We start from the raw sequence: 17,271 nt of genomic DNA, 5'->3' as shown, positions 1-17,271 counted from the left end.
ATCAGTTGCAAGCTTTTGTGAACTCTATGATCATCATGATTCTTATCATATTGAGATATATCATTGACATTCAAGTGGGAGAATGTAAAACTTGTTTGAATGACAATGAGATTACAACTGGACTACTTGGGTGGCGTTTAACTAGTCATACTAGTTATGCGAAACACAAGGAGTCTGAGAGTTTTGGTATGACAAGAATCGTGGAGTTTTATATGTTGCAGCTGTTCAATTTTGATCCTTATCAAATATATACTAGTATATAGAGTCATGATAGGACTAAAACTTATTAAGTGATAGAGATTATCACTCTTTCTGATAATAGGCTGGATCGAGTGAATCTCTAGTAACATGGATGGATATATATAGTTGAAGTCCCTGCCTCCTCACAAACACTCTGAATATTATCTAAAACCCTATTCACTTAGAGAAGAGCATTTCGAGTGTTGGAGGTAGAAGACTCCTTCTTCTGTTGTTTCTTCAATGGCGATGCCTCCAGGTAAGTGTCTTACAGATTATAAACTGGTGTTTCTCTAGTTACGGTGAATCTGATATTAGTTGGTAATCCTAGTGTTGTGTTGGTTTGTTGTGCAGCAATAATTTATTTTATTCATATACTGCTTACAAAATCTGGGTAGAAGCACACAACCAAGGACGAACTACTTATGAAATGGTGGGAAAGAACTACATGGGGGGGGGAGGGAGATGAGGTGTTATAAAAGCTAATAGAAGGTAGGGGAAGGAGGAGACGCGGGGAGGGGGCGGCGCTGGGAAGGGGGAGGGATAAAAGGGAATAAAAGAGGTAAATGGGTTGGCAGAAAGTTGGGGCCGGGGGGGAGGGGGGAGAGGCTGAGAGTAAGGTGGGGAGTGGCTGCCGCCAACCTCAATCTGGAGCAAACAGCCAGCGACTAAGATTGTAGAAACCTAGGGTTTGGTTTTGGGAAGGGTGAGTTGGGGAGAGTTGAGAGCAAGGCTCTGGGCATTAAACTCTCTGTATGATATAACTAAATCCTTAATTATACTCCTGAGTAAGGAGTAGGATTCTCTCCCCTCCAGTCCATTCCTCTCTCACTTTCCTTTTTTTATTTCTCTTTTTATAAAGAAGTCAATATTAGAAGTTAACGTGGTTTAATCGTGATAAATTAAATACCCTCCTTAAAGTACGTCAACCTCTGTCAAGGATGGCAAAAATACCCGTGGGTGTAAATGCCTCGGCAATTTGCACTTTTTAAATTAGATGCGACATATATGGTAAGACCTTCCTTCTCGAAACCATATTGTGTATGATTATAAAATATCGAACATATATGATATTTTTATAATCTAGAAATTTTCTTTTTCTTCGTTCAAACTTAAGAGTAATTTTTGTAATATTTAATGTTGCTTATATTATTATATGATGTGTTTCATTTTGTTTAAATACAATATCATGTAATTAAAATTTTTTTTTTATTATTCTAACAAGAAAAAACATTTCAATGAAGGTTAATGGTTCCTGACGAATGAGGATTCTCTTTGTGAGAATCCCGGAGATCCTCCAATCACATCAGTTTATCGTACATCGTGCAACTAATTTTCGTTAGATACTGTTTATATTTAATTTAAATAAAAGATTTACAATGATTTATAACCGCACGATATACAATGAACGAATGTAATTAGAAGATCCCCGGGATCCTCACAAGAAGGATCAGGAGAGGATCCTCATTTGTTCCCGACCCGCCCCATTGTCAGGCGTAGGCTAGTCATTAGCCTTCATCATCATAATTGAATACTAGATTCAGTACACACACTGTGTGTGATCTAAAATTTTAAAAGGAATTTAATTTATTAATGTCAAATTATGTCAAATAAATTAGTGGATTGGAGAAGTTTGAAAAAGTGCAAGAGAAAAGTAGACCTAGGGTGCAAATGTGAGATAGAGTGAGTTTATGTTATTGATAGCTGTGAGATTTTTTTTAAAAAAAAAAGTAAAAATTTGTTTGTGCAAAATTATTTTAATGCTCACATTTTTACTTTTGTAATTTTTTTTGTTATGTATAATAATGTATAATAGTAATTTTATTTGTTTTTGGTTAACAATTAAATTTTATTCGTTTTTTTGGTGACAATTAAAATTTTGGGAACTTTAACGAAAAGCACCCGGTACTGTTCACTTTAACGAAAAACCACATTTTTACACTAAAAAGTCAATCCTGGTACTATTCACTTTACCCTTTATTTTGTCCTTATCATTAAAACTCAAAGTTTTCAAGCCTTTTTCATTAATTTTCCTTAAAATTTTATTAGGAGTATGATATCCACACACCCCAAATTACTTCTCACACACCCTTATTAATTTCTATCCGTTGATCTTCTTCAATTCATCCGATCCGACGGCCGAAAATTAGAAGGGTGTGTGAGAAGTAATTTGGGATATGTGGATATCACAACCCTTTTATTAATATGTAGTTTAAGTATGATTGTGTAAATCCTAGATAAGATTTGATTCTAGTTATCCTTTCCTATTTCAACTTGTATTACTTGGAGGAGAAGGAATATCTTCTCTCCCTTTACTACTATAAATAAAGGCACAATGTAGGAGGGATAACAACACACACATTCCCCTACAATTCTACAAACACACATCTCTCTCCTCTCTCTCTCTGCCGCCGGCCCTAGTCCCTCTGTCAGATAAAATAGACCACAACACGTTATCAGCACGCTCCTACTGCTGCGCTTAGGAATCTGACGTTGGAGATTTTTTTTCTGCATCAAACCAGTTCATCCATATCATCACGCAATCAGGTTCTTTCCAAACAATGGCTTTTAACTCGATATTTTGCAAGCCCTGATAGCATGAACATTCACCATGATGCATGACCCAACTTTACGTTTTACGTATTTTAGATTCTACGTAAATTGTGTATGCTTCATAATCAAAATTGCTACAATTATGTGAATTTGATATTTGTCATGAATTGAATCCTACATATGTACATGCATTGAAACTATTATTTGCATATGCATCAAAGTAAATATGTGATTCATTGAATTACATATGCATCTAATTGATAAAAATTGAAAAATTGGAATCGGAAAAATTAGGGTTCTTTCGAACCCAGGCCTTTGCATATTGCAAGGCCCGCAGCTTGCGATGGCCCAGCCTTTCTCCTTAGCTAGGCCTGAAGCCTGCATCGCAACCCCCAAGCCAAGAGCATGCAGCTCTTCTCCAACCCAGAAACCCGACGTCGTTTATGGCGTCTAGGATGGCTTGCAGCCCATCCTCACACCTCGGGTCAACTTGTCTAACAGCCTGAAGCTCGTCCCTGACATCGATTGACCGAGATTCAATTGAATCTCATCGGTTTTTTTAAAAAAAAACCCGATTCGAAATTTCTAGGGTTTGATTGCAACAATTGAGATTTTAATTTCTCTATGTTGTAATCATAGTCGAAAACACCCCAGAAGGGTACCTCCGAGTCTTCCCGTCCAAGATTTGGCCACCTGCAGTGGTGGCGCCGATCATCTTCTCCGGTGGAATCACCTAGCCTCGCTAGGATTTCTTGGATCCAGCCCGATCCCAAATTTTTTGGGCCTGGCTTCGACTCAGGCTGAAAAATAATAAATTTTTTTCTTTTGGGCTCGCCACTGCAAACCTTTTTGGGTTTCCTGGCCCATATGTTTTTCCCCAGCCCACAAAGAAAACAATTTGTTTTTTTATTTTCCTGGGCTCGCCTGCAGCGGCCCATACCGAAAAAAAGAAAAATTTTTTTTCTGGGAAGTCTGCCCGCAGCAGCCCAAACCCCCCGCTCTCCCCGTGGGCCTGTAGCCCCACCCAAGGGTTCTCGGCCTATATTTTTAGGCCCCGAGATTTTATTATTTAATTTTTTTAAATAATATGGGTTTTTATATTTTCACCCACACTTTAATTTGGCCCCGAAGACCAAAAATAAATTAATTCACTTATCATTATACAATATTTCTGCATATATTCTTTGCATATTTGTTTGCATATATATTTGTGTTTGCCTGCAGGAATATATGAACCTGCAGTTCATAATTACTTTGAAACCCGAAGTTTCTTATACACATGCCTTGTTAGAAAACCCGAAGTTTTCACTTAAACATATCACCCATGAAAACCCGAAGTTTTTCATGCAAAATTAAACCAATACATGTCTATTAGAACCTGTATGTTCTACTCCTATGTGAATGGATTGATTTTTCTCCATTACACTAACCACATCTTGTCCATCTATTTTGTGATAGGAACATGTCGAACTTGAACAAACTCGACTTCACCGCTTTGGAGGTATCTGGAAGGAACTACCTCAAGTGGGTTCAAGATGTGAAGCTCCACCCCACTGCAAAGAACTTGCGTCCTGCTATTGAAGAAGCAACAGATAAACCTGTTGGCGAGGCTGAAAAAGCCACTGCTATGATCTTCATCCGAAGACATATCCATGACGCTCTACAAATTGAGTACCTTGCTGAGGAGGATCCACGTGCATTATGGGTCACTTTGGCTGATCGTTTCGATCACCAAAAGGACATATTCTTGCCTGAAGCAAGACACGACTGGCAGCACTTGCGCTTCCAAGACTTTAAGTCTGTGAATGAATATAATTCTGAAGTTTGTCGAATCCGATCACTTCTCAAGTTTTGCAATGAAACTTTGACTGAAGAGGATCTCCTGGAGAAGACCTACTCGACCTTCTCTGCTTCTAATATTGTCCTGCAGCAACAATATAGAGCTCAGAAGTTCACTAAGTTCTCGGATTTGATCTCTATTTTACTTATTGCTGAAAAGCAGAACCAGCTGTTGATGAAGAATCATCAAGCTCGACCTACTGGGGCTACTGCTGTGCCTGAAGCACATTATAGCACTAATCAGCACCCAAAACGCCAAAAGAGGCGTGGTAAGGGCTGCCAGAAGCCATCCCACCAAGGTCAACAGAGCCAAGGCCCATCCAAGGGAGGAAACAAAGCCCAGAAGCGCCCAAACCTCGCTCCCAAGGCCCTGAAGTTCAAGAATAAGGGCAAAGCACCTGCCACAATGAATGACGATATGTGCTATCGTTGTGGTTCCAAGGACCATTGGTCCCGTATTTGCCGTGCTCCCAAGAAGGTTGTGGATGCATATCATTCTCGTCGTACGAAGTTTGAATCAAACTTCCTGCAAGTGGACGAACCGGAGACTACAAAGATGGAGGTTTCTGATTTTCAGGAGGATACCACTCCTATGGAAGATTAGAATCTTAGACATAGACTTATTTTTCAGTTAAAATAAGACAATTGGGGCCGAATTCCACCTTGTGGCCGAACCCCACCTTGTTTTTTGGTTGATTTTGAACAATTTTCCTTTATGTTTTGGATTATTAGTTGGCGATTTATTTTGGATATTAAGTTTTTAATCCTTGAATAAATGAAATTATTTTGAATTGATACTTGTTTTTATAAACTTTTATGCATGTGACCGATTCAAATTAATTTTTCATTCTAGGTATGACTAGTGGGAAAGTTAGTTGTCTGGCAGATAGTGCAACCACGCATACTGTTTTGCGTGAACGCATCTATTTCACTAACTTCGTACCTAAGAATGCACCTCTGACAACCCTCTCAGGCCCATCCAACCTGATCGAAGGATACGGTCAGGCATGTATAATGTTGTCCAATGGTACAATCTTGACCATTGCTGAGGCACTCTATTCTCCACGTTCCGGAAGAACGTTACTAAGTTTCAAGGACATTAGAGATAACAATTACCACGCTGAAACCCACGTAGAAAACGGAGTTGAATTTCTGTGCGTAACTTCCTACGAATATGGCCAGAAGCGTATTCTAGAGAAGATGGAGCGTAACCCGAGTGGTCTGTACAATATGACCATACGCCCCATAGAATGCCACTATGTGGCCGGCCCTACCACAGGGACCGCGCACGAAATTACACTTTGGCATGATCGTTTGGGACATCCTGGACGAATAGCGATGCGCCGTATCCTCAAAACTTCACACGGGCATCCACTAACCCGAAGCTTAGGTTCGATCCATGAAATTGCATGTCAAACATGTTCTATGGGAAAGCTTATTACTAAGCCTTCTTATGACAAGATTCGTTCGAATCCTCCCATTTTTCTACAACGGATTAAGGGGGACATTTGTGGACCGATTCAACCTCCCTGCGGACCATTTAGATATTTTATGGTTTTGGTTGACGCTTCTACACGTTGGTCACACGTGTGCTTGTTGTCCACAAGGAACGCTGCATTCTCCAAACTGTTGGCTCAGGTTATCAAGCTCAGGGCTCACCACCCTGATTATCCGATCAAATCTATTCGATTGGATAATGCTGGAGAATTCACATCTAAAACTTTTGATGACTATTGCATGTCGGTTGGGGTTGAAGTTGAACATCCTGTACCCCATGTTCACACCCAGAACGGCCTGGCAGAGGCTTTCATTAAGCGTTTACAAATGATTGCTCGATCGTTGGTCATACGTACCAAGCTCCCGATCGCTGCTTGGGGCCATGCAATATTGCACGCAGCAAAGTTGGTCCGCCTGAGGCCTGTTGCGACACAACCATTTAGTGCCCTTCAGTTGGTCACCGGATGCGAACCCGACATATCGCATCTGCGCGTTTTTGGTTGTGCGGTCTATGTGCCGATCTCGCCGCCCTTACGTACAAAAATGGGGCCTCAGCGAAGGATGGGAATCTATGTCGGATATGATTCTCCTTCGATTATTCGTTACTTAGAACCTTTGACAGGCGATTTGTTTACCGCTCGTTTCGCGGATTGTCACTTCTATGAGACAGTCTTCCCGTCGTTAGGGGGAGATAAGAACGTCAACGTTCCAAATGAACGACACGAATTATCGTGGACGACTCCCACTTTGTCTCATTTAGATCCCCGCACCGCTCAGTCTGAAGCTGAAGTGCAGCGTATATTAGATCTCCAGAGCATAGCTCAGAGCATGCCAGATGCTTTCACCGATCTAGCGCGCGTGACAAGATCACATATTCCAGCTGCGAATACGCCTGCAAAGATGGATGTACCAAATGTACGACGGACTACCCTCCTGGAAGCCCGGGACGCCAATTCTGGTGATCCACGTACATTAGCGGCTAGCCAATCATCTGCCCCTACACAAAAGCGTGGCAGACCCCTTGGTTCAAAGGATTCACACCCCCGGAAGAGGAAAACCACGGCACAAGGTCCTGAAGAGCCTACCGTGAATCCGACTATCGCTTACTCATTTTACCCAACTCATGAGGAAATTCTAGATTATGGAAGCGTCCTTGAAGAGACGAATCCTCCTTCCGAGAATCGTGAGATTTCGGTCTATTATGCTAGCTTAGATGATGTGTGGCGTAGAAATGAGATGATTGTCGACGATGCATTAGCATTTGCAGTAGCTACTGAGATCATGTTGAGCGATGACATTGAACCGCGTTCCGTTGATGAATGTCGACGTAGAGCTGATTGGTCAAACTGGAAACAAGCAATCCAAGTCGAACTTGATTCACTTGCGAAACGTAAGGTGTTTGGACCTGTAGTTCCTACTCCTCCACATGTGAAGCCCGTTGGCTACAAGTGGGTTTTCGTTCGGAAGCGTAATGAGAAGAACGAAATTGTGCGTTACAAAGCTCGTCTTGTAGCACAAGGTTTCTCACAACGCCCCGGGATTGACTATGACGAAACTTACTCACCCGTTATGGATGTGATTACTTTTCGATACCTTATCAGTTTGGTAGTTTCCGAAAAACTGGATATGCAGCTGATGGACGTAGTAACCGCGTATCTCTATGGGGATCTTGATACGGAAATTTATATGAAAGTTCCCGAAGGACTTACATTGACTGGTTCAAATATTTCCAAACCCTGGAACACGCTCTCAATTCGGCTGAGGCGTTCACTATACGGTTTGAAACAATCCGGAAGAATGTGGTATAACCGTTTAAGTGAGTATTTGACTAGTCAGGGATATGTGAATAACGAACTATGCCCTTGTGTGTTCATTAAGAAGTCACATTCCGGATTTGCGATTGTTGCAGTATATGTCGATGACATGAATCTCATCGGAACTCCTGAAGAGCTCGCGAGAACTGCTTCGCACCTGAAGTCGGAATTTGAGATGAAAGATCTAGGTAAGACTCGATACTGTCTCGGCCTCGAGATAGAGCATTGTTCGGATGGAATCCTAGTACATCAATCGAACTACACCCAGAAGGTGTTGCGCCGTTTTAATGAGGATAAAGCGAAGCCTTCGAGTACTCCTATGGTCGTTCGTACGCTAGATGCAAAGCGAGATCCCTTCCGTCCGAAGGAGGATGATGAAGAGATTTTGGAGCCTGAAGTTCCTTATCTAAGTGCGATAGGCGCTTTATTGTACTTAGCTCAATGCACTAGACCCGACATCTCCTTCACTGTTAATCTTTTGGCAAGATACAGCAATGCACCAACACGCAGACATTGGACTGGCGTGAAAGACATCTTCCGTTACCTTAAGGGTACTACGGATTTGGGCTTATTCTATCCCTACGAATCCTCGAGTGATGCCGCACCCTATGCTCATCGGGTTGATTCTCGCCTTGTTGGTTTTGCCGACGCTGGATACTTATCTGATCCGCACAAGGCGCGTTCTCAAACGGGTTATGTCTTTACCGTTGGAGGCACCGCAATATCTTGGAGGTCAACTAAACAGACCTTAGTTGCCACTTCGTCTAACCATGCTGAAATTCTCGCCTTACATGAAGCAACTCGGGAATGCTTTTGGTTGAGAGCAGTAGTGGGCCATATTCGAAGCTCCTGTGATCTTCATCCCGCCGTTAATGCCCCGACGACGATTTTTGAAGACAACGCAGCTTTCATCGAACAGCTCAAGAAGGGTTACATCAAAGGAGACAACACCAAGCATATTGCGCCGAAGTTCTTCTTTACACATCAACAACAAGAGCATCAGAAGATTGAAGTCACGCAAATCCGATCACAAGACAATCTGGCCGACCTCTTCACCAAATCACTACCGAAGGCGACGTTTCAGAAGCTTGTTCATGGAATTGGTATGCGTAAACTTTCTGAGTTGTAACTTTGCTATTTCTCTTTGGAATTATGTCAAACTCAGGGGGAGTATCTTCTAGATACTTGCTTGATCTTAATGTACTTTTTTTCCCTACGATTAGGAGCATTTTTCCCACTGGGTTTTTGCTACCTAACTAGGTTTTAACGAGGCACCCACCTTGGGCTGGTCATATCCCTGATGACGTCCTGTAGACGTTTCTTTTGACTTTGCATTTCTCACGCATTTTTCCTTAGACTATGGATTTTGTCCCTACTTGGGTTTTTGCCATAGCCTTAGGGTTTTTTAGTGAGACTTACTACTTATGCAAGTTCCTACCTTATTGAGAATAAGCGTTGTTCCTTGGAATCAATGCCGACGAGTCGACTTCCTCAACTTCTGCATGATGCTGAATCTACCTTGAGTATTTACCCACTCAAGGGGGAGTGTTGTAAACATTCCTAGCTTAAGTATGATTGTGTAAATCCTAGATAAGATTTGATTCTAGTTATCCTTTCCTATTACAACTTGTATTACTTGGAGGAGAAGGAATATCTTCTCTCCCTTTACTACTATAAATAAAGGCACAATGTAGGAGGGATAACAACACACACATTCCCCTACAATTCTACAAACACACATCTCTCTCCTCTCTCTCTCTGCCGCCGGCCCTAGTCCCTCTGTCAGATAAAATAGACCACAACATAATAGTAATTTTATTTGTTTTTGGTTAACAATTAAATTTTATTCGTTTTTTTGGTGACAATTAAAATTTTGGGAACTTTAACGAAAAGCACCCGGTACTGTTCACTTTAACGAAAAACCACATTTTTACACTAAAAAGTCAATCCTGGTACTATTCACTTTACCCTTTATTTTGTCCTTATCATTAAAACTCAAAGTTTTCAAGCCTTTTTCATTAATTTTCCTTAAAATTTTATTAGGAGTATGATATCCACACACCCCAAATTACTTCTCACACACCCTTATTAATTTCTATCCGTTGATCTTCTTCAATTCATCCGATCCGACGGCCGAAAATTAGAAGGGTGTGTGAGAAGTAATTTGGGATATGTGGATATCACAACCTTTTTATTAATATGTAGTTTAAATTTTTATATAAAAGAATACTTTATCGGTCTAATGACTTCTAGTGTTTTGGGCCTTGCTAATGGTAGACCCATGGACTTCATAGTATAACCCTTGTTTGGTATGGGCTTGGCCCGTCATTATAATAAGTTTAATTTTAGGGAAGTGTTGTTGGTACTCTAAAAATTTCATTCTACACTCTAGTTAAAAGATGCGATTATAAGATAGAAATTCAGGGTCAAGGGGGTAGAGAAAGATCGAGGAAGATTTGGAAAGAGACTCTAAGAAAAGACTTGGAGTACTTGGGTCTAACGAAGACGTGGCACAAAGTCAAACGCAGTGACGTTCTAGGATTCATACAGCTGACCTTACTTAGTAGGATATGACTTTTTGGTTATTGTTTTGAAATAGGGTAATGCTGGGGAAACAATTTTTAAACTAAATTTGTAAATTAAGTGATATATCATCAATAAAAAATAAATACGTTAATCAACAATGAAATAATCATAAAAACCTATACTGTTTAAGTTACAAAATTTAATTTAAAATTTAGTCCCTTGAAAATAAAAGGGAAATTTGGAAAAGTAACCATATTTTAGACCTCATATAGAATTATAGCCACCATTTTAATTTTACGATAATTCTAACCAAAACTTGATGTAAAAATACTAATATACCCTTAATATTAGGGTTTCTCACAACAAAAACAAAACCTAATCAACATCAGTCAACCAAGAATGAAAAACAGGAAGAGATTTTGACCAAAAAAAAAAAAAAAAAGAACAGCGAGAGATTAACAATTTGGGGTTTGCTTGGCGTTGAATTTTGACAAAAAATAAAAAGAACAGCGAGAGAAAAACAGGAAGAAAATCACGAGAAGAGAGGTGTCCATGGAAGCATCGGTAAAGCTTTGGTAAAGCATTGGAAAATCAGGAGCTTTTGCTTGGCGTTGAATTTTAAGGTTTTGGGGTTTGCTGCAAGGAGGTGTCCATTTTTCACCACCGAAACCCTAAACCCAAAACCCAGGTTAGTTATATGTGCTAATTAATTTTTTCTATAACTTTTTCCTAATTTTAATATATTTGCAGGTTAGTTAGATGCGCTAATTAATTTTTTTTTCCTTCAGAAAATGACTCAATTTGTGACCGTGGTCCATTACGGATGGAGGAGGGTTGATAGCCAATACACAAATGATTAAGCGAAAGCAATGGTAGTGTCAACTGAAGTTACTCATCCAGATCTTATACAAGGTATATATAAACGTCTTCATGTTAGTCCAAGTGAATTTAGAATCTCAGTACATTATCAATGCATTAGCAATGTAGGGATACAAACTATGATGGAGATTGTAGACAACGACGATGTGACTAGTTGGGTATGTGAAAGTCTTTCTGCAAAACCGAACAAGATTCCGTTATATGTTACAACATATCCTCTAAATGAACGTGAAGATGAACACCCAATTGCATGCAGTTCCCCATCACCAACAATGGGAATTCAAGAGAATGATGACATTTTGGGTGATGAACAACCAAGTCAAGTTCTTCAAGACAATGCCCAAATTAGTGAGGCTTCAATAGATGTGAGTTTTGAGTTTACTGATGACTATCATGACAGTACCCATTTCGATAATGTGCAGTCGAATGATGTCAATTTCAATCTATCGTCGTCTCGTCGTAACAAGCGTAAGAACATACAAGACTATGATAATATTGTAGATTTGAATATAGATGGAGATATTATGGTCGGACAATTGTACTCGAGTAAGAAAGAGTTGCAAAAACAATTAGCTATGATTGCAATGAGGAAGAATTATGAATTTAAAGTGGAAAGATCAACTAAGGATCGTTTGGAAATTAGATGTGTGGATCATAATTGCAAGTGGCGACTTCATGCAACCAAGTTACAAGTGTCAGAATTTTTTGAAGTAAGAAAATTTGAAACTAATCATTCTTGTTCATTAGATGTTGTTCAGCGTGATCATCGGCAAGCAAGTAGTTCTGTTGTTGGCCAATTTATAAAGTCAAAGTATGAGGGGGCATCACGTGTATATAGACCTAAAGACATCATTGAGGATATGCGAGCACAAGTTGGGGTTAATATGAGCTACGAGAAAGCTTGGAGAGCAAGAGAGCACGCATTTGACATGATCCGAGGGTCGCCAGAGGAATCTTTTGCCGCACTTCCTGCCTATTGTGCCATGTTAGAAAGTAAAAACCCTGGGACAATAACACATATAGAAACGGATGACAATAATCACTTTTTATACTTTTTCATGGCAATGGGAGCCTTTATAAGGGGATTTCGTGGTTCTATGAGGCCTGTGGTAGCAGTTGATGGGACTTTTCTAAAGGGTAAATATCTTGGCACCTTATTTGTTGCTGTATGCCATGATGGACAAAATCAAATATATCCTTTAGCATTTGGTGTGGGTGACTCTGAAAATGACGCTTCATGGACATGGTTTCTTACAAAATTGAGAAGTGCCATTGGAGAGGTAACAGACTTGGTGTTTGTATCTGATCGACATGGAAGTATTGGTAAAGCTGTACAAACTGTGTTTCCAGAGGCATATCATGGAGCTTGTATGTATCATGTAGCTGGCAACATGAGGAATAAATTTGGTGATGATGAAACGATGTTTAACTTATATTACACTGCGGCAAAAACATACCTTGTGTCAGAGTTTAATAGTGTAATGACTGATATTTGGGCAATCAAAGATGGAAAAGTAGGAAAATATCTTCAAGAAATTGGGTATCATAGATGGGCTCGGGCACATTTCAGTGGAAAACGATACAACATGATGACAACCAACATTGCCGAATCCATGAATGCAAAACTGAAGGATGCTCGAAAGTTGCCTATCATTGCTCTAGCGGATCACCTTAGAGGTATACTACAAGAGTGGTTCAACGAACGTCGGAACACAGCAAGTTCATGGAATTCGACCTTCACAAAGTGGGCAGAGGAAAAAGTGCACAAGAATCAAAATAGAGGCTTGCGTATGTCAGTATCTATGATTTGTTTACATATTTATGCACTCTCACATTCCTAATGCACATTGGACACCTAAATTCTCATAGAATCCATACCAAGAACAAACGAAGGAAAAAAAAAAGGAACCAACAAAAAGCTATTTTCACTCTTCTTAACTTTTTATTTAATCAGTTGTGGCCATGAAGCATGTAATATTTCATGGTTAAGTGAGTTGGATGACGGCCAAATCTATGTGGTTAGTGCACATATTTTGTTAACAAAAAACATAGTTAAAATGTTTTAAACAAATAAACAGGTTGATAAAAGAATATGATAATTATGATTAATTGGTCTTTTGTTGTTGGTTGTTACTTGTCAACTATGCAAGTATCTTCCATTAATCATTATGCATTGCAAGTACATGAGGCTGACTTATATCATATAGTTGATCTAAATGCCAAGTCATGCACGTGTAGAAGGTTTGATCTCGACCAGCTTCCATGTGTCCATGCAACTGCTGCATGTCGAATTCGCAACACATCAGTGTACATTATGTGCTCCAAATTCTACACAGCCAATGCAATTATGCTAGCGTATGCAGAGCCCATTTGGCCGGTTGGAAACAAGAGTGAATGGAGTGTGCCAGAAGAGGTGCATAATAGAGTTGTGTTACCTCCAATCAGACAAGTTGTATCTGGAAGACGCAAGACAAACAGAATCCCATCTCAGGGAGAGGAAAAGATAGTGAAGAAGTGCAGTCGCTGTGGTGGGACATGCCACAATCGCCAAACTTGCAAGAATCCAATTAGACTCCATTCCAACACATGATGTGAATGTTTTTCTTTGCGATTTATTACATTATTGGGCTTTATATTATTCGGGATTTATCACATTATTGGTTTTTATATTTTCAATCACCAGGATTTATCACATTATTGGCTTTTATATTTTCAATCACCAGTTTGGCAGAAAAACCTCACACAGATTTTAGCTTAAAAGGCTTTTTGCTCCTCTATTTTTAGATTCAAATTTTGCTTCGGAGATTCAATTCCTAATTAATTTTTATGTTGACTAGGTTATCTTCAAATCTCACTTTCTCTGATTACATTTGAATATCCATATATATATATATATATATATATATATATATATATAAAAGAGTGTAGGAAATGGAGGGTTCGAGAATAGGGGTATTAGGTAGTATTGAGGAGGCTACCTCTTTTATGTTTCAAGATCTCAACATCAAGTTTTGGTTAGAATTATCATAAAACTAAAATGATGGCTATAATTCTATATGTGGTCTAAAATATGGTTACTTTTCCAAATTTTCATTAAGGGTATATTAGTACTTTTAACATTAAATTTTAGTTAGAATTATCATAAAATTAAAATAGTGGTTATAATTCTATATGGAGTTTAAAATATGATTACTTTTCCAAATTTCTCAAAATAAAATAGTAGAGACTTCATGCACGAAATCGCGTCCCTTGGAAAATACAATAGTAGTGACTTCATGAACGAAATCGCATCCAGGTTCAATGAACCGTGACATTCGTCAACTGTTTCCGTTACCGCATTTTAACGCTTTTCCCTGTGCTCTCCACGCGAACACGGTACACAGACTCTCTCTCTCTCCCTCTCTCTCTCTCTAAGCATTCAGATTTCTCTCATGGCTTTCTTAGCTCCGCCTCCTTCCCTCCAATCTTTGCTTCGCGCTCCGCTCTCTTTCCACAAGCCCAAAGGTAATCTCGTAACCCTCTCTCCCTCTTTTAATTTTAATTTTTTCAATTTTTTTGTATTTATTTATTATTGTTGTTGAAATGTATGTGGTTCGTTATCATTTGCCTGTCTGAGCTGACTCTGATCTCATCGACTTCACTTGTTGGTTATGAAATTTGAATTGAATTGGTGCTCATGATCATGCAATGTGAAATGTGATTACCCAAATGATTAATTTGTTTAATTTTTTATTTTGGGATTGAATTCTTAGAAATTGAGTTTATAATTTGTGGGTTTTGTGTAGTTTTCTGCTTTGTTCTTTAATTTGTTTAATTGAATTTGAATGGGATTTAATGCATTTTTTTATTTGTTATTTCAAACACATTAGCTCAAAGGACATCTTCTTTGAATCCATCAGATCAATTCTCGTTTCAATCGAAGGCTGGGGCCGCTTGCCGGAGACCATCATTGGCAACACCCCTTTCCGCAGAATCGAAAAGGAACAAATATCTCCAGGTATAATGTGCTAACTGGTAACTGTTATGTCATTGTGAGAAGCTTGAAATTAATCTTTTCGTTTTCTCATCGACGTGAAGGAATTGTTGTGTAAATTGATTGTTGGGGTTATTGTAGAGGTTGGCAGCAACATAGTACGAAAGGATTACAAAAAACTGGCGAAAGAGTTGGAAGCCGCTTCCCCACTTCAAATCATGGAGAAGGCTCTTGACAAATTTGGGAATGACATTGCCATTGCTTTCAGGTAATTTCACCTTTTCTAGTGCTAATTTCTTGATTTGGTAAATAAATTAAATTACTAAAAACTGAAATGCGCCCACCATGGGGCTCGAACCCACCAACTGAGCTAGACGGGCTTGTTATTTGTAATACTATTCAGTCTCTTCTACATAGTGTTTAACGAACCTATTCCCTCAAGTAAAATGTTTCAATTTCGACAGTTTTACTTTTACCGGGGTTTATAATCATTTACAATGAAAACTTAAATTTAGTTAATGTTCATTTGTGCAGTGGAGCTGAGGATGTCGCCTTGGTTGAGTATGCCAAACTAACAGGTCGGCCCTTCATGGTATTCAGCCTGGATACTGGGAGGCTTAACCCAGAGGCATACCATTTTTTCGACACTGTTGAGAAGCACTATGGCATTCACATTGAATACATGTTCCCCAATGCCGTTGAAGTTCAAGCACTAGTGCGAGGCAAATGACTGTTCTCATTCTATGAAGACGGCCATCAAGAGTGCTGCAGGGTAAGGAAGGTTAGGCCTTTAAGGCGATCCCTTAAAGGTCTCCATGCCTGGATCACTGGGAAGAGAAAAGACCAGTCTCCTGGCACAAGAGCTGAAATCCTGGTCCAGGTGGATCCATCCCTTGAAGGAATTGATGGTGGAATTGGAAGCTTGTTAAAATGGAATCCTGTTGCCAATGCGGAAGGCCATGACATATGGAACTTCCTCCAAGTCATGGATGTTCCTGTCAATCCTTTGCACTCACAAGGTTACATTTCAATCGGGTGTGAGCCATGCACAAGGCCGGTGCTGCCAGGGCAGCATGAAAGGGAGGGAAGATGGTGGTGGGAGGATGCTAAGGCAAAGGAATGTGGCCTCCATAACGGACATATCGAACAAAAAGCGGCGCTGCACCTCAACGGCAATGGAAATGGGATGTCGACAACAAATGGGAGTGCCAATGTCCCAGACATCTTTAACAGCAAGAACTTGGTTTCCTTGAGCAGGACTGGGATAGAGAACCTGGCTAGATTGGAAAACCGAAGTGAACCTTGGCTTGTTGTTCTTTATGCACCATGGTGCCGTTTCTGCCAGGTGAATACTATTCTTATTTTGTTGCCATGGTTACCTTGTAAAGCCGAAAATTGGCTTACTCTGACACTAACTTGATTCTTTTCCAGATTTTTCGCGGGCAATGGAAGGATCGTACGTTGAATTAGCTGAGAATCTGGCAGGAACATGGGTAAAGGTGGGTAAGTTCAGGTCTGATGGGGAACACAAGGAATATGCACAGAGAGAACTGAAGTTGGGGAGCTTCCCAACAATACTCTTCTTCCCCAAACACTCGTCAAAGCCCTTCAAGTATCCATCGGAGAAGAGGGACGTAGCATCGTTGTTGGCTTTTGGGAATGCCCTCCGGTTAGAACTCAATGCACCTGATCGGAGCTAGGAATCTTACCACAAGGGGTCTTAGTGTAAAAGTCCAAATAAAAATTTAGGATGGAAAAACATATTGAAAATGAAATCATAGTACTTTCATTCATAATTAATAACGGAAACAACATTACAAGCTATAATTGTCCACGATGAGGTTTCATATTTTGAAAGCGAAGCATTATAGCTTCATTTTCAATACAAGCAAAAATATCTCTCTCAATATAAACAAGCAAGCTATCACTCAACCACTGATCTCCCATTTTGTT

The 17,271-nt window shown here is 39.7% G+C and overlaps 1 protein-coding gene, 1 long non-coding RNA gene and 1 pseudogene across 2 annotated transcripts; all 3 read left to right on the top strand.

Annotated features, from left to right (window-relative positions):
- The first annotated feature begins 11,332 nt into the window (after positions 1-11,332).
- LOC126588402 (uncharacterized) lies at positions 11,333-11,527 on the top strand. Its single transcript, XR_007611450.1, has 2 exons — positions 11,333-11,378; positions 11,446-11,527. It is a non-coding gene; the product is annotated as an uncharacterized LOC126588402 (long non-coding RNA).
- Positions 11,528-11,617: 90 nt separating this feature from the next.
- On the top strand, positions 11,618-13,935 carry LOC126590369 (uncharacterized). Its single transcript, XM_050255838.1, has 2 exons — positions 11,618-13,133; positions 13,496-13,935. Exons 1-2 carry the CDS (start codon positions 11,618-11,620, stop codon positions 13,933-13,935), a joined length of 1,956 nt encoding a protein of 651 aa, XP_050111795.1.
- A 714-nt stretch (positions 13,936-14,649) lies between these two features.
- On the top strand, positions 14,650-17,250 carry LOC126590368 (5'-adenylylsulfate reductase 3, chloroplastic-like; annotated as a pseudogene).
- Positions 17,251-17,271: the final 21 nt, after the last annotated feature.

Source organism: Malus sylvestris, chromosome 11 (assembly GCF_916048215.2).
Source record: "Malus sylvestris chromosome 11, drMalSylv7.2, whole genome shotgun sequence".
In the NCBI taxonomy this organism is placed as follows: Eukaryota; Viridiplantae; Streptophyta; class Magnoliopsida; order Rosales; family Rosaceae; genus Malus; species Malus sylvestris.
This window is presented reverse-complemented; position numbering and strand designations above follow the sequence as displayed.

Excerpts from the sequence above, each read along its gene's own strand:
- LOC126590369 (XM_050255838.1), top strand. The coding sequence starts at position 11,618 with ATGGGAATTCAAGAGAATGATGACATTTTGGGTGATGAACAACCAAGT. Across the intron at positions 13,134-13,495 it reads GAATCAAAATAGAGGCTTGC|TATCTTCCATTAATCATTAT; the intron begins GTATGTCAGTAT and ends CAACTATGCAAG.